Below are 23,145 nucleotides of genomic sequence, written 5' to 3' on the forward strand. Positions count from 1 at the left end.
ACTTATGCTGATAGGCAGCGACGATAAGCTTAATAATTGACACGCGCTAGCAGGCCGCTTCGCTAAGAGCTGGAGACCGAAACAGCTGCATTTTATTAACGTACTCACGTAAAGGACGTATACAATTTGCAGGCCTGGTCATTCACCAGTGACGGGTAGTAACCACAAGCCAGATGATGGCTTGTGAAGCTCAGCCTGTCAAAAGTCAAAACCATCACTTCTAGAAAATGAGAACTGTCATATAGAATTATTATTACATTGAACCACGCGGTGATTTCCTATTCTCACAAGCCTCTGGAACTCTTGACCTTTTCTGGTGGTGAGATTTCTTGCAACGCTACGCTATCCGAATTACCGACCTGTATTCCTGATCTTTCAGTGTCGGCAGCGTTGTCCTCGAATCCTCCTGGCATGTTGGGTTGTGCCATTGGAGGATCAGAAGGGGGTGGCGGAACGTACCTTCGGAAGTCTTGATCCAAGTCCGAAGAATATGAGTCTCTCGTAACTGCTGCTCTCGGTCTTTCCAACGATTCCGAAGAGTCCGACACCGTTTCTCCCGTCATAGCTGGCGGGGCCTGGGCTTCGGCCTTGGAATTCAAATGGAACTCCCCATGCTCATCGTAATAGCCCAAATCCTGATCATTGGCCGTGGCAGTATATTGAGGCACGTAATCCTCCGAGCCTTCCACTGGTCCGTTATAATGTCTTTGAGACTGCCGGTACGACGGTGGGGTCATCCAAGCTGTGCCTAGGATGGGGGCTTGCCCCATGGTTCGCCTTCGTCTGTTGATCCTGGCTGTCCCTAAACCGACTGCTATTATACAGATCACAAATATGACGAATAGAATCCACCTACCCCAAATCCATCCCGAACTACTATCAAAATTATCAGTAACAACTACGGTTCTCTCATATAACTGTCTATACCTGTTCGTTCTAATAATCGGGCTCATGGGATACAACTATTAGGTTCCTTTCTCGATATTCGCAACAGCAATCGACAAATGTTCCTCACTCAGTATCTAGCTAACACCTCCTTTCCCTTTATAGTCGCCTTCTTAAGTGATTTGGTCTTCCGCGGCCTTGATTTTCTCCCCGTCTCTGTCAGCATCTGCAAGAAAGGCTTAGATGCTAGCCGCATCGCTTCATGGCAGCGAAAGTCGTCCGAGATAATGAGTAGTCGGGAGAAACCAAGAAGGCCGGAGAGGGCCTTAGCAGAATTAGTATGATTCTTGGGATAACACTGACCTTCATCGTTTCGAGGCTCATTCTTTATGGACTGATTTTCGTTGCACCAACAGGTCAGTTTGATACTTCGACGGAACTTACACTGAAGAAATTACAGGCATTGGGGACTGACGATTATTGGAATGTCCACCTATGGAATAAGCTTTTGTCTTGGGATGCAGTTTTCTTCCTGAAGGGAATGACATCCAAAGGCAAGATTCCGAGGTTTGAACATGAACTTGCATTCTCAACTCTATGGTCGAGTATGGTTAAATATTTCGCCAAAACAGACGACGTCTATCAGACGTTAAAGGTTGCTGTTTTGTTGGAGAATATATTGTTTTATTCATCGAGTGTTGTACTATACTATTTAACGAGGGCGATCTTTTCAGAGAACAACAAGAAACAATACTATGGCAAAAGGTTGGCCAAAATCTCAACTAATTTGTTCATTTTTACCAGCGCCTCAGGATTCTTGACAGGAATATACTCCGAGCCGCTATCCTTTGCGTTGACATTTGTTGGTATTTTGCTTCATGAGAAATCTACTAGCACCACTATTCCAAATGGTATTGATTGTAACTGGTCCCGATGGCCCTTTTATTTCTTATCGGCTATTTTCTTTGCTGTTGCCACAATAAACAGAGCAAATTGTGTTCTCTTGGGCATATATTACATTGTCGATCTACTGCAACTGGTTTCGCACCGAAGGATGTTAAAAGCCTTGTTTTTTCCTCTTCTTGCTGGGACCACAATGCTGATTGTCTGTCTTTATCAGCACTACTCGTTACCATATCAGGCTTTTTGCCCACAAAGAGGTGAATGGTGCACAACTCAGATGTTCGACGGATTACCCTTTACTAAGACGAACTTTTACGGCTTTATACAAAGTCGCTATTGGAATTGTGGCTTCTTGAGATATTGGACACTCAACAATATTCCGAATTTCCTAATAGCCATGCCGAATTTTGTCGTAATGTTCTATTCGACTATTTACTTTACGAGGATCTATCCCTCTTTTAGAGTGAGGCCACTTGTCTTTGTCACACAAGCGTTTTTGATCATGATAGCCCTTTTTGCTCATGTTCAAATCATCAACAGAGTGTCCTCGTTCATACCGTTGCATCTTTGGTACCTAGCGGATAGACTGCTAAGAAACTCGTTTCGTGAGCAGCATCCAGTTGGCGACGATAAAATAGTCAAAGGGTATATTTATTGGCTCGCATTTTGGATACCGATACAAACTGTGCTCTTTGCATGCTTCCTGCCTCCAGCGTAACGGGATTCAGATCTCAATTGTAATTTATCCCATTTTTCGGGACATTGGTTCAATTATATACATGCTTTATAGAATCGTAACATTATGCATATCATGCCTTGGCTTGTCGGTGAGGCTGGAGAAACGCTAGCCGTTCAGTCTCTTTTTTTTTTTTTTGGTACCTCTTCAGCTAACTATTGACTATTTTCTTCTGGTGAGAATGCTATTGGTCAGAAACTCTAAAGCGGAGCGAGCATCAGATTCAGGCAATGCAGCACGTAGATTACTCAAGGCCTTATCTCTGTAATCTTGTGCCAAGCTCCGAGTTTTGCTAACGCTGTCATATTTTGCAACTGCTCCAGCAGCCCGTTCAACGTCCCCCGGCTGCGAGAAGTTGCGACGGATTAGAGGGCCAAGCGAAGGGTCTTCTTTCCAAGCATATAGAACTGGGGCAGTCGCAATTCCCAATTTCAGGTCGGCTCCGGCGGGTTTGCCCAAATCTTTTCCAGCAACCGTAAAGTCTAGCATGTCATCTACGAGTTGGAAGCAGATACCGAGATTTTTCCCAAATTCATAACATTGATCTATGACGTTTTCTCTGGCTCCTGATAATATGGCGGCAGCCCGACTTGACTTGGATATTAAGGCGGCTGTCTTGAGATAGGATTTGTGTAAATAATACTCAAAAGCTGTTTCTATCATTTGATCGTGAGTGATGTTCGCTTCATACTTCACGGGTACATGATATTCGTGAACTTTGTTATCCAGCTTGCCTGATAAAGGTGGCAGCTCCTTCTTCCCGAACTGGATGGTTGTCGGGTCGCCATCAACAGCTGTATTTTTCAATTGCATAAACTCTCCCTCGACAAGATTGGCAATGCTATTAGACATTAGCTCAACTACCTCCGGATTCCTTAACCTCGAGATAGAGACTGTCGCACGGCCTAAGAGAAAATCACCACCAAGCACAGCCATCTTATTAGTAAACGCTATGTTACCGCTAGGTCTTCCTCTTCTCGTATCTGAATGATCTATGACATCGTCATGAAGTAAAGAAGCTGTATGAATCATTTCCACAATTTCAGCAAGTCTCCTTTGCTTGGGTAGTATTCCCCTTTCTTGGTCAAACGTTGCTTGCGGTAGTGGTTCAGGCCCTTTAGTAAGAGGATTCAACGGCTTGATGCCATGAAGCACATGCAAGGGAGAAAAGTTGCGGACCGGTTGTTCAAATAATAGCATATGAGGCGGTTTGGAGTAAACTGGGTCCTCGGGAACATCCTCTGAGTCCACCTTGACGTGATCCCGCTGATTGAGCGGTATTGCCGCTAGCGCTCGAGAAAGCAACAAAACAAGCAGAGGACGCACCTTCTTTCCCTCCGCTTCAAAATAATAACTGGTAACTCTGTTTAAAGTTGGATGTCCGGAACCTATTAGAGCCATGATGTTCTTCGCTAGCGTGTTCATTTCATTCGAAACCAGAGATACAGGATTGCTCAACATAATCTTCGGCGTAACGAGTCTACTGGCAGCCGCTAAAGCTGTAGCAAACGAAGATTTGTGTCGACAAAGCCGGTAAGCATTTCTCTTGCAATATAAGCCACCTTTAAACATGTCCCCCTGTCAGATGTGACCTCTCTCTGTGTTTGTGTTCTGAAGTTGATAAATTCGAAGACCGCTATTGAAAATTTAGACTGTCCCCCCTCCGTTATTGCTGGAAAAATGCACGGCGCCAACGCCAACAAAACCTGAACGAATAAGTAGGCTTTGGAGATCATATTGATAGATACATAAAGTCCATTTTCCAGCTGACCCTGCTTATATTTCTTCTGTACATTAGTGTCGTGATACCCTTTGTTTCAAGGGCTATTCTGTTCAAGGAGACCACGTTAACTAGAGAGGATGGAGGCCAATACCATGATCCCTGGTTTTTCAATCGCATCAGAGTGGATAAAGAATATCTTCTCCCGCACAATAAGATCATCAAACTGTGTTCCTAAGCATGTCGGATTTGTGATGGACGGTAACAGACGGTATGCCCGGAAGAATGATATTGAAATAAAAGAAGGTCATGAAGCAGGATTTTTGAGCATGAGCCAAGTTCTAGAGCTATGCTATGAGGCGGGCGTGAATACGGCAACTGTTTTTGCATTTTCAATTGAGAACTTCAAAAGAAGTCCATCAGAAGTGGATCATTTGATGAGATTAGCGCGTGAAAAGATTCGACAGATAGCTGAGCATGGTGAGTTAGCCGAGAGATACGGGGTACGAGTTAAGGTAATTGGAGATCTAACGCGACTTCCCAAGAGCGTTTATGAAGATGTGATAGAAACGACTGAAATGACAAAGAATAATACAAGAGCAACTTTAAACATTTGCTTTCCTTACACCAGCAGAGAAGAGATGCTTCACTCAATCAGAACTCTTGTTGAAGGAGACATTAAAAGTGACGATATAAACGAGGCAAGCCTTGAAAAAAATCTATATACTGGCGGAGATCCGCCGCTCGAGTTGCTTGTGAGGACGAGTGGTGTTACGAGACTTAGCGATTTCCTTCTGTGGCAAGTGAGTCAGAAAGGCGTGGTGATCGAGCTATTTGATTGCCTATGGCCTGAATTCGGCCCTTTACGAATGGCATGGGTACTACTGAAGTTCGCTTTCAGGAAATCGTTCTCTGATAAAGAGCATCAGCTGGAGGATGACGATGGGCCTCTCGAAAGCCAAGATGATGCTCTCAACAAAAAGACTCTGTAGAACCTAAGATCCTACTGTGGAGATTTCTCGAATGCACAGGCGTATATGTGGATCTTTAGTTTCACTATACTTGTACGATATATTTGTGTTTATTTACTTGTGGACCCAAATAACCTTCTTTCCCTACTCAGGCCTTCTTATTCATTTCTTGGGCTTTTTCAAACTCCTCCTTGAACTTGTCAGCATTTTCCTTGGAGCCAAATCTGATGGCAAAAGTAAACGCCTCTGGTTCTCCATCAGAAACATCCACGGTACATGCATAAACCCAGGATCTATCAGAGCCCACGTTTGGCTTCAAAACGTATTCAGGCGCAACAATATGGTTTGCGCAAACTTTCAGAGTTTTATCCCTTCTCATCAGTAATCTGACCTTCCCGCTGGTTTTGCTCTTCAAAAATTTAACGTCACCAGTGCCTCTCTCCTTCCATTCCTTAGCTTCCGCATCAAACCTGAACAGCTTGGCTCTAACCTTATACAGCACCTCTTCATCTTCTTCCATGGTCTTAACATCAACCTTCTCTAAATGGACGATTGGTTCAAAATGAACATCCGGAGACTCTGGGGACTCGTCCTCATCATTTGCATCCGCTTTCTTCTCGCTCTTGGACTCAGCACCTTCTTTTTCTTCTGGTTCCTTCTTTGGAGCGTCGCTTTTCTTGCCACCAAACATCGAGAACACAGATGCTGTTGGTGGTTTGGAAGTAGCTTCTGCTGCCTTAGGGGCCTCTAATGGTTTACTATCACCGGTTTCAGACATTGCTCTGTTATTATATGTTCAATTTCTTACTCCTTGGAAAGGTACGTCAAAGAGTTCCTATAGAAGGATTTCAAACGATACAACTTAGTTTAGATGAAGCAGATTGGCGCTGTTTGGTCAATACCAAAATTTTTTTGACATCGCATCCAGATCATTATTCACGTAAATTTGCTCTACGCCTTCGACGAAACTCGCTGTGCTTCTCTCGTCGTTCACCAGCTGTGTTGTCATGGGAACAGTTTTCTGCATTTGAGCACGCTTATCAAGACTTCCTTATATGCTTAACCGAAGTTCCAAAACGGACGAAAGCCGCCCTCCGGCCCTTTCGATCATCTTTTCATTCACAATTGCTTGTACCTACTTGACTCAATGACAGTGTGGATGAAATTTGACGATCTAATCAAAATTTGACAGTATTGTAGAACTAGACTGTTATACAGCAATCAAACTGGTTTTCCATTACTTTGTAGACGAAAGACGGAAGATTTAGCAATTTAGTTGCCAGGCCGCAATACAATCAAGAACCCGCTGACCAGGGACAACAGACCATGCAAGCGATCCCGCAGAATAGAAGGTAGGTTCAGAACTTGAACAGGAGATAGAGGCTAGAATGCGACACTCATAAGGTAGGTGATCAGTAGCGAAAAACTGCTTTAAGCGGTCATTGCCGATCCACCACATTGCATCTATGGCGTGCCGGGCAAATCGTCAAGTTGTTCGAGTAAGAAGCGATTATAACGAGAGAGAATGGATTATACCCAGCGCGGTCTGAGCGAAACTTTCTTCCAAATTCACTAAGCGGGCTGCAAAGCTGGTCGATTCTTCAAGATTGCTTCGAATGTTCGAAATGATAAATCTCGTTTGTAGTCTAGCGTACGCAGTGTTCCTCGAGGCGCTAACGAGGCGCAAAATCTAGACATAATCTGAAGAAACAACACAAATTTTGCAGCGTTACTGTTGAAAAATCGCCCCGTGCTACTTACTGATCGAAGGCGCTGAGTACTAAACTTGTGAGATCGATAGCGACAGCGACGGAAAAAGATACGAGGAAGCAGCACTTCTCCTTGGGTATCATGTCGTGTGGACACAAGATCGACGGCCGCTTTGCTTTTTCGATGAGAAATTGGCTGAGATCAGTAAGCTTTCTTTGACGCATATCACTTTAATCATGAAATATTGCGAGTGGTTTTCTCATTTCCACGTTTGTTTCTTCCTTGCTTTTCTTTTCGCTGAAATTGCTTTTGTCTCCGTCGTTGAATCCTATTTTTTAAGGATTCAAATTTCAGGATTGGCAGATCGATAAAAGTACAAGCATCGAACATAAACTGGGTGATCAAGAGTTCAGTGTAGGTCAGAAATCCATACAATAGTGAGTTTCAACTATCGGCCCTTGGTCATCGTCATTTTCGGTTTAAATTCGGCTTTTTTTCGTTTTTAATTCGTTGAGATATGGTCGATTTAACTACCCGTCCACCAACAAGCCCTCCGGATTCCAAACCAGTGAGTGCTCGGCCAAGGAGGTCCTCTTCTCAGACTTCGCCGGTCGATCCACCATTTTTAGTGTTGCGTCCGCCTAAGGGATCTCAAGGCTCGGCTTTTGATTATGCTTCCTCGCCAAACGGTGGTCATCGCAGGACTTCTTCTCAAACATCTCCTCATGATACATCCGAACCTTTAAGTTTCAGGAATTATCGTCGCAGAACCTCGTCGCAAAGCTCCCATTCGTCTTTAGATGGGAAAGAACAGAATTCATCACAGCGTCCAAGAAGAATGTCGTCTTTGAAGGACTTTTTTGATCCCTTCTCTACTGCGGAGATTTATTATGGTCCCTCTACAGATCCAAGAAAGCAAAAGACGTCTCATAAGCTCAACAGAACAAGGACAATGAGTGTCTTTGGAAACACTTCGGATTCCAAGAGGTTCAATCAATCCCAATATCATTTGCAAAGACGTGGATCAGAAGATGACAGTTATTTGAGTAGTAAGGGAAATCGACGTTTCTTCATCGAGGATGTCGATAGAACTTTAGACGAGTTATTGAAAAGCGAAGATACTGATAGTAATTTTCAAATAACCATTGAAGATACTGGGCCTAAAGTTATCAAGGTTGGTACCGCTAACTCAAACGGATATAAATATGTTAACGTTAGAGGTACTTATATGTTGTCCAATCTTTTGCAGGAGCTGACTATCGCCAAGAGTTTTGGTAGGCACCAGATTATATTAGATGAGGCGAGGATTAACGAAAATCCTGTCAACAGATTGGCACGGTTGATTGCTACCCAATTTTGGAACAATTTAACGAGAAGAATCGATTTAAATAACATCGGCGAAATCGCGAGAGATTCTAAGGTTGATACGCCGGGAGCTCAAAACCCCAGAGTCTATGTTCCCTACAACTGCCCAGATCAGTACGAATTTTACATTCAAGCTTCGCAAATGCATCCTTCTTTAAAGTTGGAAGTCGAGTATTTGCCCAAGAATATCACTCCTGAGTATGTCAAGTCCATTAATGAAACGCCTGGTCTATTAGCGCTAGCAATGGAGGAACATGTAAATCCATCGACTGGTGAAAAGACTTTGATTGGTTATCCCTATGCTGTTCCTGGTGGTAGGTTCAATGAGTTGTACGGCTGGGATTCCTACATGATGGCGCTAGGTCTGTTGGAGAACAACAATATTGATGTCGCCAGAGGCATGGTTGAGCATTTCATATTTGAGATTGAGCACTATGGTAAGATTCTAAACGCTAATAGAAGTTACTACTTATGCAGATCCCAACCGCCCTTTCTGACCGATATGGCCTTACAGATATACAGAAAGACCGGAGGCGATAATAACCCTAATGCTGTTGATCTGGTGAAGAGAGCGTTTGTCGCAGCAATCAAAGAATACAAAACAGTTTGGATGGCTTCTCCAAGACTAGACCCTGAAACTGGTTTGTCCTGTTATCATCCTAACGGTTTAGGCGTTCCGCCAGAGACTGAGGCCGATCATTTTGACTCGATTCTCGTCTTCTATATGAAGAAATACAATCTATCCCGGGAGGGTTTCATCGAGAAGTATAACAATGGTGAAATTCAAGAACCTGCTTTAGATGAGTTTTTCTTGCATGATCGAGGTGTGAGAGAGTCTGGTCATGACACCACTTATAGATTTGAAGGTGTTTGTGCCTATTTGGCCACTATCGATCTGAACTCATTGCTGTACAAATACGAGAGGGATATTGCGGATGTAATTGAGAAGTTTTTTGACAACGAGTATCATGATCCGCTTGATGACAGCGTAACTGATGCCCAGCACTGGAGAGATCTTGCTGAAAAGAGGAAGAACAACATAACAAAGTATATGTGGGATGAAGAAACGGGATTTTTCTTTGACTACAACGTCGCAGCGAAGCAAAGAACATCATACGAGTCGGCCACCACATTCTGGGCGCTCTGGGCTGGTCTTGCGACAGAGGAACAGGCAAAAATCATGGTAGAGAAAGCTCTTCCACCACTAGAGATGTTAGGTGGAGTTGTTGCCTGCACTGAGAGGTCAAGAGGCCCATTATCTATTCAAAGGCCTTCCAGACAGTGGGATTATCCTTACGGTTGGGCACCACATCAGATTTTGGCATGGCAGGGTCTTTGCGAGTACGGTTATGTTGCCGTCGCCACCAGGTTAGCCTATAGGTGGCTGTATATCATGACGAAGGCATTTGTGGACTATAATGGTATCGTCGTGGAGAAATATGATGTGACAAGAGGTACTGACCCTCATCGTGTCGACGCAGAATATGGGAATCAGGGTGCCGATTTCAAAGGAGTGGCAACGGAAGGCTTTGGTTGGGTTAACGCCAGTTATGTTTTGGGATTAAAGTACATGAACAGTCATGCTAGAAGGGCCTTGGGGGCTTGCATTCCTCCTGTTCCTTTTTTCCAGAGTTTGAAAGCCTCGGAAAGGAAATTGTATAGCGTCTAGATAGGGTAGCAGCATATTAATTAATTCTTTCTACATGGATACAATAATATAGTAAAGGTGCGATAATTTATGGCTGCTAACTTAAAACAAAGAGAAACGAGAAAAACAAAAAGTATATACGTTTTATCCAGAAAACCTTTTCGGAAAGCACAAACAAATGCGTGTTGTAACAATTCCGAGATAAAACATTAGGAATAAAAATTATCTGTTTAGTAAAATTGCATTTCCATATTACATAACTTGAAATTAAATAACGTTTATATGTATAGCCGAATAATTTATTTTTTTAATCAGCTGCTGAATTTTCCACGCCTATACTAGAGAACTGCCCAATCTTACGGGAAGCGAAGGCTCTCCGTTTAGCGTTATCCTACTAATTTCAGCCACGATCCAACATTCCATCGCTATCACTGTTGACCTTTCGTATCTTCGCCTTTCATTTACCCCTTCGGCAAGAAGAAAACTGGTTTGTTCAGTGTATATACATTATCGCTGAGATTAACAGCTATAACAGTTAACAACTAGATGCTCATCTAGCCATTGAATATTCTTGGATAACATTATTCTTCTTGGGGTTGGTGTATTTTAACGTTTTGTTCTCATTTTACGTGATACGTCTATATGATGCGATCAATACAACCCACAAACTCCAATACCGTAAAAGAGGCGGAAGAACTGAAGACAATGACAAATAATAGTAAGTTGCTACGATGTCATAGGCACGATCGTAAATACTGGCGATCTTCATCGCACTATTGCTTAGATACTGTGCTTGCTTCGTGTTCAACTCAATACTCACGCATCACGATTTTTCAGGCAACATTGCGAGAGGAAGCGATTGAGGGTATACCCAGAAAAGGGACGGATTGCTAAAAAACCGAAAGATAGAAGAGCTCAACAAGAAAATAAGTGTGGAATCAATTGAGTTAGGATGCCCAAAATCTACTGCCTAGTCGACGTTTGTATGGTCCCCATCGGAACTGCCTCAGCCAGTGTCTCCGATTTCGTTACCTTGATCGAAAGGAAAATACGTGAAAGTCCTTTAAAAAGCACCTTGCACAGTGCTGGTACTACAATCGAGGGCCCTTGGGATGATGTCTTCACCTTGCTTGGAGAAATTCACGAGTTTGCACATGAAAGCGGATATGTTAGAATCCAAACATCTATGAGAGTTGGAACCAGAACCGATAAGCATCAGACGGCCGCAGATAAAGTCGAAACTGTTCTGAAGAAGCTTGGAGAAAGTCAATGAGGGCCAGCTTCCTTTATTGCTAGAAATCACCAAACATTCTTCGATATGCATACATATATAAAATCACTACTGATATGCCAAGTTTTCAAAAGAATCTCGCTAAATATAACTCCCTAAAGGTAGCACCACGAACCGACTTCGAAAGATGCAATACCCATTAATTGATCATTTCAAATGAAAGCCCTATTCGTTCCGGTATGCTACAATCACACCGCGCAAGGGCCTTCCCCAGTACAACAAAAAGATAGCCTGGATCCCACCTGTAAACCGATGATGTCTCTAAGCTTGAGAAGATGCGGAAGAATACTTGGTAACAGCTCTAGTACCTTCAGAAACAGCATGTTTGGCAAGCTCACCTGGCAAGATCAACCTGACAGCAGTTTGAATTTCTCTTGCTGAAATAGTAGATTTCTTGTTGTAGGCAGCTAATTTTGAAGCCTCGGTGGCGATTCTCTCGAAGATATCATTAACAAAGGAGTTCAAAATCGACATGGATTTTTGAGAAATACCAGTATCTGGGTGAGTTTGTTTCAAGACTTTGTAAATGTAAGAGGAGTAGGTCTCCTTTCTTACCCTCACTTTCTTTTTGGCTTCAGTACTTGGAGCAGTTTTCTTGGCAGCCGGCTTCTTCTCAGCTGGAGCTTTGGAAGCTGGCTTTTTCTCGGCCTTAGCAGACATGATGGATAGTTATCGTCGGTAGTTCCTTTCTTTCACTTCAAAGAAACCAAGCTTGTGACTGATCATTTAAATGATGACTGCGGAAAATGCCTGAGCCCTTTTATATACCGAGCTTTTTGTTTAGTCACGGGGAAGTCCACGCTTGCTGTCGTCGTTGCGCGCCATGCTCAAAACGCGTCGTGCACATTGAAGCGCCTACTTTTCGCCACATGAAAAAACAGAGTCCGCCGCGAAGCATTGAGAACAGCAGTCAAAGGTGTTCCGATAATTTCTCACCTTGCAACGCGAAAGTAGCAGCACGGTTAATTTGTTAGTTAACGCGCCAAAACAAGCAGATCAACAAAGTGACTTATGGCGTCCCTAGGTGAGATGCAGATGATATTTGCGGTAAATAGATATACATATATAACAAGGACGGCTCGACTCAAGTTGTGCCTTCTGTCTCTTATTCTACTCTCTTGCGTTTCCCCTCCGGTTTCTTGTTCTGACGATACAGATAACTATAGTATATTACAATGTCTGGTGGTAAAGGTGGTAAAGCTGGCTCTGCTGCTAAAGCTTCTCAATCCAGATCAGCTAAAGCTGGTCTAACGTTCCCAGTTGGTAGAGTTCACAGATTGCTCAGAAGGGGTAACTATGCGCAAAGAATTGGTTCAGGTGCTCCAGTTTACTTGACTGCCGTTTTGGAGTATTTAGCCGCTGAAATTTTGGAATTGGCAGGAAATGCCGCTAGAGACAACAAGAAGACAAGAATCATTCCAAGACATTTGCAGCTGGCTATAAGAAATGATGATGAATTGAACAAACTTCTAGGTAATGTTACCATTGCTCAAGGTGGTGTCTTGCCAAACATCCACCAAAACTTATTGCCAAAGAAATCCGCTAAACCGGGTCAGGCCTCTCAAGAGTTATAAGTGTCTTGAAAGATCTCAGAGAACGCTTAGAAGGGTTTATGATGTATAGGGTTTGATACAGAGAACGGTTGCTATCTTTGTTTGTAATTTTATTGATTTCCATTTGAATGAATTTTGTACATAGGTGATTTAGAGACGATAGTACGACGGAAGTGGAATATTAGTCCTTCTTCGCTAGCATGTCGACAGCTATGTTTACAGCTGATATTAACACTTCAACTCCAACCAGTAGAATGACGATGAACTCAAGATACTCCTCGTGCGAGTGCCCCAATTGCTCCTTAAGCATCTGTAACATATCAGAGATGACTTCTAGTCGTTGATTCAACAGCGCAACTCGTTGATTTATCTCTAGGTAACCCCTGGTTGCGTGGTATATGGGTTCCAGCTGAGGCTCAGACCACATGATCTCCGGTGAGTCCAGGACAGATCCATGCAAATTAATGTTGATTCTAAGGATGAACAGTTCCCCAATACTTTTCATGATATCCTCTTTGCTCATAGAAACTTTACCGCTTGAAGCAATTTCCTGCGGTATGTCTTGTGTATCTTCAATTGTATTATCAACTAATTCTTCGAAAAGAGAGATCTTGACACTTTGTGCAATGGCGTGCGATATTGACAGTTTTATCATATAGTTCGACCCGTCTCGTAGCGTGATGAAATCATTGTATATCCTTGGTTGATAACTTTGAGTAACATAGTAATTGAACTCTTCAACTTGGACGTCCTCCTCGGCAAGCTTCTCTTTCTCGAACCTTTCTATATCGTTCAAAAATGCTTTCTCTTCACGCTCTGTAAAACCCCACAAAACAACAACTCCATATTCAAAAATGTATATCTCAGGCTGCTTATCACTGACATTAATTTCGCCACCTTCATCGTCTAACCTTATGAGGTCCTCATGCTCAAATCTTTTGTCTCCCCTCCAATCGGTGTACATGAATGGCGTGTACAGGCATTCGTCAAATAATTTCGGATGCGTATGATGAATTTTCCTACAATCCTTCAGCCATTTGATAAGCTCCCTCATATGGTAGCTACTTGCCGTACAGTACGCAGTAGCCCTCGGAAGCAGATGTCTATGACCTTTACCCAACTTTTCCGCATCCCGCCTAGCGGGCTTGTCAGTAATCCTGTTCACCTGTGAGTAAACATCTCTATCACGTAGCTCCTGCCTTTCGTCATCTCGTTGAAAAGGTTCCTCAGGCAGTAGCTTCAATTTCTGTGCAGTACGGGACGTCCTTTGAGCTCCAGTACGCATCTGCTTTCCGGGCGCTGGCGCAACCATATGTCCTAACTTTCCCCTGGATTGTTCTGCATTCTCTGTATGTCGCTCCATACTTTTGCTGGGAGCCTGCTCAGATTCTTGCCGTGGTGAATACTTCTGAGGACCCTTAGTGCTCTGTTTTACTGACGAATGCTGGTCCAACAGTGGCCGCTGCTCCTCCTTGCCTGACGCTGCATTCATCCTTAAAGCGTTCCTTAATAAACGAACATAAAAGTAGTATACTCAGTGATCGGATATGCTTTTCCTAGGATATCCGCCGTCGTTTCTAAAGGTCGTTGAGGTTGCCCATGCCTTACCGATCACGGTAAGCGCTCCAGAGATGGCCCTCGCCCGGAAAGACAGAAAAACAGCTACCAGGAGGAAATTTGCAATATAGTTGGAGGAGACAGATAATCATCGGCTTCTTGTGAGGAAAGTGAGCGAGGGAGAGACAGCGTCTTTCGGAGCGATCTTACCTGAAAGCACTCAATTACGGTTTCTGAGGCCCAATAATCATTGTTCATCTACGTCAGTCGAATACGGTAGTACTGGTTACAGATGCCAGATAACGATTTAAAACAGAAGGTAGATGATCTGAAGAGCAGTAATGATATTTTGGCGCTTGCAATACAGCGGACAAGATTATCAGTGAAAAGGTTGAAGTTAGAATACAGCGTACTTTTGGAAAGACTGGAGTCAAGAGTAGAACTTGACCCTGAATTGCGGTCTGAAAATCCCTTACCAACGTTAGAGTCCTTCAAGAATGAGCTTATGACCAAACCACCAAAGAAATCTAAGACTAAGAGACGAAAAACGAAGGACAGAGATCCGAACTTGCCCAAGAGACCCACTAATGCTTACTTGCTTTTCTGTGAGATGAACAAGGAGAAAATGCGGAAAAATGGCTCTCAAGATGTATCTAAGGACCTCACTGAGGCCTGGAAAACGTTAAACGAACACGACAGGAAGCCTTACTACAAACTTTATAATGAAGATAGAGCGAGATACCAGAAAGAGATGGAACTATACTCAATCAAAATGGGCCATGGGCGAAACAACGAAGAAGAAGAAGAACCAGAAGATACCGAGGTAGTTAGGGAAGCGAAGCGTGGAAGGACAGAGGATGAAGAGGAAGATGATGAAGACGATGAAGACGAAGAGGAGGAAATGGATCGCGAGCCTGATTCGGAAATGACTCAACCTGGCGACGACGACGAAGAGGACGAAGATGAAGAGGAGGAAGAGATGACCGACCTCCCTCCTAGCGAAACATAGCTGAGGAAACGATTTGTTTTGAAAGATTTTCGTCAAATTATGTAACATAATTCAGCATTTCTATATAAATAATGCACGCCGCGGACGCGGGTAAATGAATGCGAATGCAAGGCAAGCTTAAGTTCTCGTCCTTTTGTTTTTCCTCTGGTAGTAACCAGAGTCGTCTTTCTCGTGTCTCCTTTTTTCCCTGGATCTTGCATGTTTCTTCAACTTACGGCGAGCGGCTCTTTCGGGTTCTGTTACCGCTAGAATGGACCTTTTGGCTTTTCTCTCTTTTCTTCTGTTTATCACTTCCAGCTTAACGTTGGCATATGCTTTCGTAAAGTCTGAAACGGAAAGCTTAGCCTCCAGCATTTGCAGGCATTCTTGTGCTAGAGCGCCGAGCTCTTTCTGGTCGCCACTCAAGCTGGCACTCACGTCATACTCCAGATAGACAAAAAGAGGCATGATGAGGGCCTCAGCCACGTTCCTCAATTCGTCGCCAAGAAGTTGAATCAGAAAGCCTAAAAGCTGGATACATGCTTTTTTAGATGCAAAGGATTCAGCTTGGTTTTCTTCGCTCCTTATAATAGCCCCAATTCTGCTGATCATGTATGCTATCGCAGAAGTATGGCGCTTTCCCTGAAGTGCATCGTCTTCGCTCTCAACGTAGTCCGTTTTCTGCTCTTTCCAGCGAGTTGCAATTCTCAGTAGCGTTTTGATAGATACAGCGGCCAAGTCGTTCGATACAGAGGGAGCACTTAGCTGCCTAGCTATTCTCGATACTATTGTTTGAATCTCAGAGTCACTGAACGGATGTTCAAAGCTATCGACATTTTCTATCAGAAAACCAACAAGCCTGGCTGATGCATGACGTACCCACAAATGGGGGTATAAAAGGAGACTGATGACGCTGTTCCATGTATTTCTAAGGCTCTTTGAGTAGACGATTTTTGGCTGCCTATGAACATAAGAGTCGAAGGCGGTTAGCGCTGTATACGTCATCACCCATTGATCTTCGAGCTCTGTATCAGCATTCTCAATGCAGTCTTTTGTGCGACTGAGTGCCAGATCTTCTAAAGCGGCTGAAACACTCTCACCGACGGCAGCCTGATACAACTTGTAAATTCTCAATCCCAGACTTATGTAAGAGGGCTCATGTACCTGTCTTAGCCATGCAATGATGTACGTGGTCACCACCTGGAGACTATCAGAATCAAGCTTTTTCAAGAGATTCGTAATTAGAATGCCCGCCATTTCTCTGCACCGAGGACTGTCGTCATTAACAAAAACGTTAGCAAGGGCAACAAAAAAAGATGAAGATAATTTCGACAACAGGGCCGCATTAGCTTTGCTAACAAACAGATTAATCAACTCCATAACAGACTGTCTTCCCTCTTGTGAGGGATATTGTAAATTATCGACCATAAACTTGAATTGCTTTTCGAGGCGTCCTTTACTTTGATCGTATTCCATCAAGAACTGATAATAGACACTTCTTGATATATCCCTAATTTCTTTCGTGTGATTGGTGACCATGATTTCCCTTACCGAATTCATGACATCATACAGTTCTGGTAGTTTTATTTGCTTAGCCACTAGGGCTTTCAGAAAGTTGAAAGCCAATCCTTGCTTGTGAGGTTCGTTCAAATCAGGCAAAATTCTACTCAAAACATAGCTCAAGGCCGAATCCTTCATTTCCACATTCTTGTGACGAATGAAGGAAGACAAGTATTTCAAACCCATCTGGCACAGCTCGCTCGAGGTGGACGGACAGTCTTTGATGATGCTTAGAACGATTCTAGCAGCGCTCTTAAAGATTGTTTCGGACTCTTCAGGAAAATTTAGCTTCACGAGCAAGATTAGGACCTTAAGTGAGTTTACCACCACAGATTCCTTCTCCGAAACGATCCCGATCCTTAACAGAGGAATAAAACCATCAAGATAGAGTGGGTCTAACAGGTGCCTGTTTCTGAATAGCACGGCGTTTAGCAGTTCTAATGCAAATTTCTGCAACGTGATATTGAGATGCGATAGGTCATTTTGAACCTTTTCTCGTTTGGCATTCAAATCTACCAAAAAAAAGTCCATGCGCTCATCCGAAGCGCTGTTATGCAAGGAACTTTTCGAAGTTGTTTTCTCTTGACCTTGCTGAAATATCTCATAGCACAGAGCCAAGACATCAGGAGAAGAAGACTCTGAATTGTGCTTCAAACCGAGGGCATATCTTCTCAAAAGCTCATCCAGTTTATTCTGATTTCTAAGGTTAATTCGCTCCATTAACAGGGCTTTGATTGGGCTCAAAATTGAAGAGAACATAGAGAGTGAGATATTTGCTGATAACATCTCCGCTGTGTCATAACTTTTGTTCACTTTGACTTCTTTCATCGTGGTATGGTAATTTTCTGAATCCTTTTCTTCACCAGTGCTGCCGAATAGATCGTCCATAAGAATCCTTGCTATCATATCAGAACATGGATCTAAGTCTGAGTGGCTTAGGACTTCCTCCATAGATTTCAGAATAGAGTGAAGAGTGAAGCTTAGAACATGAATATGCGAACCCCTCTTCAAAGCGGATGTCAACTCTTTAATTACAAATGTGAGATAACTGGCACCCAAAATACAACAGATGTTTCCGAGTGTTTTTCTGACTGCGTCTCGTACCTCCGCTGATTTGCTTCTCAAAACCTGACACACACTAGTCAGAATTCCTGGCAGAAGTTCAACAGTTCTCTCATATTCTAGACCCAAAATCAAGTTTACTAACGCCTCTGCCAAAGGTATTCTCTTTAATATTGTTTCGCTATCTCTGATCTCAATTACCTTACAAAGCTTTGGGTAAACTTCTGTGAAGATGAAAGTATCGAGATCCTCCAATCTGGCTGGGAGTTTTTGCAAGGCGATGCCTCCTTTTATTTTTCCTCTTGAGACACAAAGTGTCTCTCGCAAAGCGACTGAAATCTGACATATGAGGTTCACAACATCTTTCGATTGCTCTGGTTTTGATTTCAACAAGGAGATATACCGTCTGAACAATGCTTTGTACTGATTCCAAGATAAATGATTCGAAAGGACCCCAATGGTCAACAAGGCTTCGTTCCCAATGTTCCTAAACTTCTCTTCCTCGGAGAAAACATACTGCTCAATAATGGGCATTAGATAGTGGGCAATGCTGCTATCCGACAGGTCGCTTGCATGGTCTCTTAACCGCTTGACAGCTCTTAATCGACGGTGCAGCTGAACATGAACCACGTTGACGAAGAAATTTGCTTCCTCATCACCATCAAATAATAATATCTTCATATCCTCAAGCCCTTTGAAGTATATGCTGTGCTGGGCAACGTACGCCAGAACGGAAATATACTCCCTCTGGACATCTTCTGAGGTTTTCTGTAAGCCAGAGCGCACACTCGATAAAACAACCTTCTCCAAAATTTCGATACCATCACCAGCAGATTCTTGCGAGCTTTTTTCGTTGATATAATCCACAAATGTAAATAGTGTATGCGATGCATTGCTTCTTATTGCTAGTTCCTCTTTATCATGGATGAAAAACAAGCATGAATAAATAACGGGAAGCCATTCAAGCTCTGTGTAATCATGATACGTCTTTTCGTTAAATTCCTGAAAGGAGGATAATATTCTTGGAAAGTCGTATTCCTGCAAGCGTTTTGAGGAGTAGGAATTGAGGTTCGAGACTAGTTGCGCAACTTTCTCAAGGTTGGAAAAACGCTTGGCAAAACTGAAAAGCACTCTGTTAATTCCTTCTCTTATTTCTTTCTCTGCAAAGACTTCGTAGAGCGACGAGACTGCTCTGTATAGCTCGAAAACATCGGACCACGAGCATTCAAAACTCTCAATCAAGGCCGCCACAATTTGCAAAACCTTTGCCATATCTTTTCTGCTCACACCTCTGAATTTTCCTTTGCTTACCAAAGTTAAAGAATCTAATAAATGTCGGGTAGTTTCATTATCCTGAACATAGCCGCAGTTGACAAGGTTGAGAACCAAGTCAATAACCAGAGACAGGTTAGAGGCTTCAGAAAGGTTGTTGTACAAGCGTGGTAATACCTTCAAAGAAGTCGCAGCGACTAGTGCAACAAGACCGGTGTATTCATGATCAACAATTGGTTTACAAACGATGTCATTCGCGGCTTTTAGGATGGGACCAACCACAGATTCCTTAGCGTTTGGATTTGAAAGGACATTCATGAGGGCCATACAGCTCGAATATTCATCGTAATACAGGTAGCGATATAATGAGCTGTCGCTTGTCCAGTAAAGAATCATCTTCATCAGAGATGAAACCTGCTGCAAATTTTCGTCCTCAAACTTTTCCATTCGTGGTCTGATCACTATTTCTTGAATATCGTGCATCGATTTCGTAAGCGCTGAGCAGTCACCACTACTTTGGAAAAGGCTGTTCAGACACTTCAACGATTGTTGCCGTAAATTGCTAACCATTTTGTCAATGTGCACCTCTGTGGCAAGTTGCTGGCTGCCATAATAAGACATAGCAACGGTGTATAGAAGTGGTTGTAAAGTAATGGATTTCACTTGCGAAAATTTGGAACCGAGGACCTCGAAAGAAAGATTCAAAATGTTCACATATCCTATCATTCTTCTTAGAGTAGGCAAAGTGAATTCGTCTGGATTCACCCTGTGACCATTTTCGAAGAAATATTGATATTCAAACTTGCTGCTCCCTAGCTCGAAGAATTTTTCGATGAACTTATCTTTCAGGCCTGGCAAAACCGACATGACAGCATGCTTTCTACCTTTTCTAACGCCGCTAGTATTCGGAGTTTGAGCACGACCAAATAAGATTCTCAAAGCGTATGGCATAAGCGCCGCTTCCTCTTGCTCGTTGATAATCTGTGAACTTGTTAAAAGACGAGTTATTTCATCCTTAAATAGGGAATCATCCAAAAGGTTGGACATACTGTCTTTGAACTTTATCAAGACAGGATCTCGATATGCCAATAAGCACTCCAAGGCAATTTTTTGCACCTCATTACTCCTGCTTCCTAAAAGCACCATTAAGCGGTCACGTACTTCCGAAGACTTGTAAATAGACTTAATGTTTTTAAATTTCCCTATTATTTTCAGAAGGGAGTTGCGGTCAGCCTCTGTCCAATTGGATCCATTCGAGAGCGTCTCATCCTCACCTTGCTTGACATCAAATATCTGTTCAAACTCTCCTTGATTGAATATGTAAGGCACGATATCACGAGAATGACGCTCGACAACCTGAGGTATCATGGCCATGATTCTCAGCATCTGAGTTCTGATCTGCGGCGATAATTTCCCAGAGCCCCTTCTCTGTTTCAAAACCTGCAATAAAGTGCTATCAGAATCGTTATAATCTTTCCAAAGGCCGTCAAAAGCACCTAACATTTCCCTCAGCCTTGGAACTCTGCTTTCCCAGAAATTAGCATTAAATACTTCAGACGGCGATATGTCATAATACTCGATTACCTCGTCGACTTCAGAGAGTCTGAGGAAAGTCTTCAAAAGCTCCCATATCATTGCTTCGTTTTGATTGTAGATTTTTGGTATAAGCTCATAAATACCTTCCCAAATAGGTGAAAAACGCACCGTGAGCAAACCGAATAAATGCTTTATGAAGAAGGTATCAAGCAGAATATCTCGATCCATATTAATGAAGTGAGCGCCCATCCCCCTGATTCTGGTGGTGATATCCCTCGCGTTTTCAATCGTTAAAGGGACGTCTTCCAAGTTCCTGCAATCATGCAAGAGTTGTGGCAGCTCTACTCCTCCGGCTTTCAGTAATGTTTCAACCAATTTAATGGTTTCATAGCGGATTTCTCGATCCGGAAAAAGAAGGTTATCAGACAGACTCAATAAAGCGTCCTTATGATCCTCAATAGCGGCTTTTAGATGCTTGTTAGTCATCATACTGCACAAAAATCTGTTGAAGCCCTTAATAAAATAAACACTAGTTCTCAGATCAGCCAATCTCTCCAACACTGATATCGCGAAGCTAACTTGAGAATCACCGCAACCATCGCTTATTAGAAGGAGGTAACCAATAACATCCTTGCTGAATTCGTTTATACCGTCCACGCTTTCCATTAAACGCTTTGCCAGGGAGAGTGGAACTGCTGCACCATTTTGCGAGTTTGATGTTCCATATCTCAAAACTAATGCGTTCTGGTATACCTTGAATAAAATTTCATCAGAAAGGTTTGTGGAATTGCTCTGCATAAAAGCAAGCAGCGAAGATTCAAGCTCCTTTGGAATGCTAACTTGTAGCTTTGCAGCAGCGTGCGGCATCTCTTCCATACGTGAAGAAAATAAAGCTAGCTTACTAATGCAATCAGTGGATTGTAGGTTGAGGTATTGTTGGAGATACCAGCCACCATTGAAGGTCAGCGCCCTCTCGCTGCAGATACTCAACAAAAAGGCAAAAAACGGTATAAAATTTTCTTTGCAGCATTGCAGGTAGCGCTCAAAAAGTGTTCTATGATGTTGGGTTAAAGTCTTCAAATCGCAGTTTCGAAATAAAACCGCTATCATAAAAGTAAGATTCATTGAATTGATTGTCTCTTCGTTTGGAAGGGAAAGTAATTGCTCACCCAAAAGCACTAAATCCGACCAATCGGTCACTTTTTTTCCACTCTCGGCGAAAGCCAAGGTTGTCAGAACCTTGGCAATACCATTCGGATTGGCGGACTTTAGTTTAGCTCGTAAACTTTCATTTATTATCCCATACAGAGGAGCTAAGTGTTCTGATGAAGCATGTCTCGCAATATTCAACCAAACATCGCAAAAGAGGTTAACCTCGATGTCCCCACCTCTTGACAAAACCTGATCAAGTAGCACTTCAATCAGCATCTTGGATCTTGAATGTAGCGCATTTGCAGTGGAAGTTAAGGCTTCGGAGAAAAGTAAAAGCATACCATCATAGAGGTTGGAGTCTTCTAAATTATCCAGTTTCTCGAAGGAAAAGGATAAAAAAGTGCTTAAAGACACTTGTTTTGATCTCCGAATGAGAAATGATAAGGCCTCTGCTGAAAAACGGGATATGTATTGCTTTGAGTGCGATAGTAAAGGGAAGAGCAGATTAAATGTGGGCATGAGATCGTCACTCAGTAGCCGCGACAAATACTTGAAAATGTATGCCAAGCAGTTAAAACCCCATTCAAAAACCTTAGATGATTCGAATTTGACAGCGCTATCTAACAAGCGTATTAGCGACGTCAGTGCTCTCTCGTAAAATTTAAGGAAATCAGGTCCCAAATCGTGACAGAACTGCGCCAACAGATCAAGCAGCGGCTCAAGTGAGTACTCATCATGCTTTTCAATGCTCGAAATTACAGAATCAAAGATTGTTTCATCATGATAGATGATTTGTGGTAGAGTTTGAACCAGATTTTCCACTTTGTCCGCAAATCGGCCGAACTCTGCGCTTAAATTAATTTCCTTCCAATGTTCAAAGGATGCTAAAAAATGAGAGCTTTCAACATAGTCATGAACTCTTTTCTGCAAATTTCTGGCTGGCTCGATACGCAAGTTATCAACTTTACTTTTGAATGACGAGTACGTATACCTTTTCGAGCTTTTAGTAGTGACTTTCTGCTTTGCCATGGTGCTAACAGTATCCTTACTGAGCTTGGCGTTTGGTTCAGTGACTTGTTACTTCGATACTGAGCATTGCTGAATTTCTCCGTATCTGCTGTTTTCCTCAAGTTAAGCAAGCTCATCGCATCATACAGTGCCGACCTGGAAAATTTTCGAGCAGCTCAGTGTAATAATCTACGAAATAGTTCAAAGAGATCTCAATTGAATCTCCCA

At 42.8% G+C, this 23,145-nt stretch overlaps 12 protein-coding genes across 12 annotated transcripts; 6 read left to right on the forward strand and 6 right to left on the reverse strand.

Moving 5' to 3' along the window:
• Positions 1-284: 284 nt before the first annotated feature.
• HG536_0G03030 (resistance to Congo red protein) lies at positions 285-953 on the reverse strand (the record flags this gene model as incomplete). The annotated part of the gene is made up of 1 exon (XM_037285219.1): positions 285-953. The coding sequence occupies one exon, from the start codon at positions 951-953 to the stop codon at positions 285-287; it is 669 nt and encodes a 222-aa protein (XP_037141115.1).
• A 272-nt stretch (positions 954-1,225) lies between these two features.
• On the forward strand, positions 1,226-2,506 carry GPI18 (GPI-anchor transamidase GPI18; the record flags this gene model as incomplete). Its single annotated transcript, XM_037285220.1, has 1 exon — positions 1,226-2,506. One exon carries the CDS (start codon positions 1,226-1,228, stop codon positions 2,504-2,506), a length of 1,281 nt encoding a protein of 426 aa, XP_037141116.1.
• Positions 2,507-2,686: 180 nt separating this feature from the next.
• On the reverse strand, positions 2,687-4,096 carry COQ1 (trans-hexaprenyltranstransferase; the record flags this gene model as incomplete). Its single annotated transcript, XM_037285221.1, has 1 exon — positions 2,687-4,096. One exon carries the CDS (start codon positions 4,094-4,096, stop codon positions 2,687-2,689), a length of 1,410 nt encoding a protein of 469 aa, XP_037141117.1.
• A 288-nt stretch (positions 4,097-4,384) lies between these two features.
• On the forward strand, positions 4,385-5,236 carry RER2 (ditrans,polycis-polyprenyl diphosphate synthase; the record flags this gene model as incomplete). Its single annotated transcript, XM_037285222.1, has 1 exon — positions 4,385-5,236. One exon carries the CDS (start codon positions 4,385-4,387, stop codon positions 5,234-5,236), a length of 852 nt encoding a protein of 283 aa, XP_037141118.1.
• A 127-nt stretch (positions 5,237-5,363) lies between these two features.
• On the reverse strand, positions 5,364-5,993 carry YRB1 (Ran GTPase-binding protein YRB1; the record flags this gene model as incomplete). The annotated part of the gene is made up of 1 exon (XM_037285223.1): positions 5,364-5,993. One exon carries the CDS (start codon positions 5,991-5,993, stop codon positions 5,364-5,366), a length of 630 nt encoding a protein of 209 aa, XP_037141119.1.
• Positions 5,994-7,442: 1,449 nt separating this feature from the next.
• HG536_0G03080 (alpha,alpha-trehalase) lies at positions 7,443-9,959 on the forward strand (the record flags this gene model as incomplete). The annotated part of the gene is made up of 1 exon (XM_037285224.1): positions 7,443-9,959. The coding sequence occupies one exon, from the start codon at positions 7,443-7,445 to the stop codon at positions 9,957-9,959; it is 2,517 nt and encodes an 838-aa protein (XP_037141120.1).
• A 931-nt stretch (positions 9,960-10,890) lies between these two features.
• On the forward strand, positions 10,891-11,211 carry ECM15 (Ecm15p; the record flags this gene model as incomplete). Its single annotated transcript, XM_037285225.1, has 1 exon — positions 10,891-11,211. One exon carries the CDS (start codon positions 10,891-10,893, stop codon positions 11,209-11,211), a length of 321 nt encoding a protein of 106 aa, XP_037141121.1.
• Positions 11,212-11,490: 279 nt separating this feature from the next.
• On the reverse strand, positions 11,491-11,889 carry HTB2 (histone H2B; the record flags this gene model as incomplete). Its single annotated transcript, XM_037285226.1, has 1 exon — positions 11,491-11,889. One exon carries the CDS (start codon positions 11,887-11,889, stop codon positions 11,491-11,493), a length of 399 nt encoding a protein of 132 aa, XP_037141122.1.
• A 515-nt stretch (positions 11,890-12,404) lies between these two features.
• On the forward strand, positions 12,405-12,803 carry HTA2 (histone H2A; the record flags this gene model as incomplete). The annotated part of the gene is made up of 1 exon (XM_037285227.1): positions 12,405-12,803. One exon carries the CDS (start codon positions 12,405-12,407, stop codon positions 12,801-12,803), a length of 399 nt encoding a protein of 132 aa, XP_037141123.1.
• Positions 12,804-12,963: 160 nt separating this feature from the next.
• Positions 12,964-14,274, reverse strand: RMD1 (Rmd1p; the record flags this gene model as incomplete). The annotated part of the gene is made up of 1 exon (XM_037285228.1): positions 12,964-14,274. One exon carries the CDS (start codon positions 14,272-14,274, stop codon positions 12,964-12,966), a length of 1,311 nt encoding a protein of 436 aa, XP_037141124.1.
• Positions 14,275-14,631: 357 nt separating this feature from the next.
• NHP10 (Nhp10p) lies at positions 14,632-15,348 on the forward strand (the record flags this gene model as incomplete). Its single annotated transcript, XM_037285229.1, has 1 exon — positions 14,632-15,348. The coding sequence occupies one exon, from the start codon at positions 14,632-14,634 to the stop codon at positions 15,346-15,348; it is 717 nt and encodes a 238-aa protein (XP_037141125.1).
• Positions 15,349-15,465: 117 nt separating this feature from the next.
• UTP20 (Utp20p) lies at positions 15,466-22,938 on the reverse strand (the record flags this gene model as incomplete). Its single annotated transcript, XM_037285230.1, has 1 exon — positions 15,466-22,938. The coding sequence occupies one exon, from the start codon at positions 22,936-22,938 to the stop codon at positions 15,466-15,468; it is 7,473 nt and encodes a 2,490-aa protein (XP_037141126.1).
• Positions 22,939-23,145: the final 207 nt, after the last annotated feature.

Source organism: Torulaspora globosa, chromosome 7 (assembly GCF_014133895.1).
Source record: "Torulaspora globosa chromosome 7, complete sequence".
In the NCBI taxonomy this organism is placed as follows: domain Eukaryota; kingdom Fungi; phylum Ascomycota; class Saccharomycetes; order Saccharomycetales; family Saccharomycetaceae; genus Torulaspora; species Torulaspora globosa.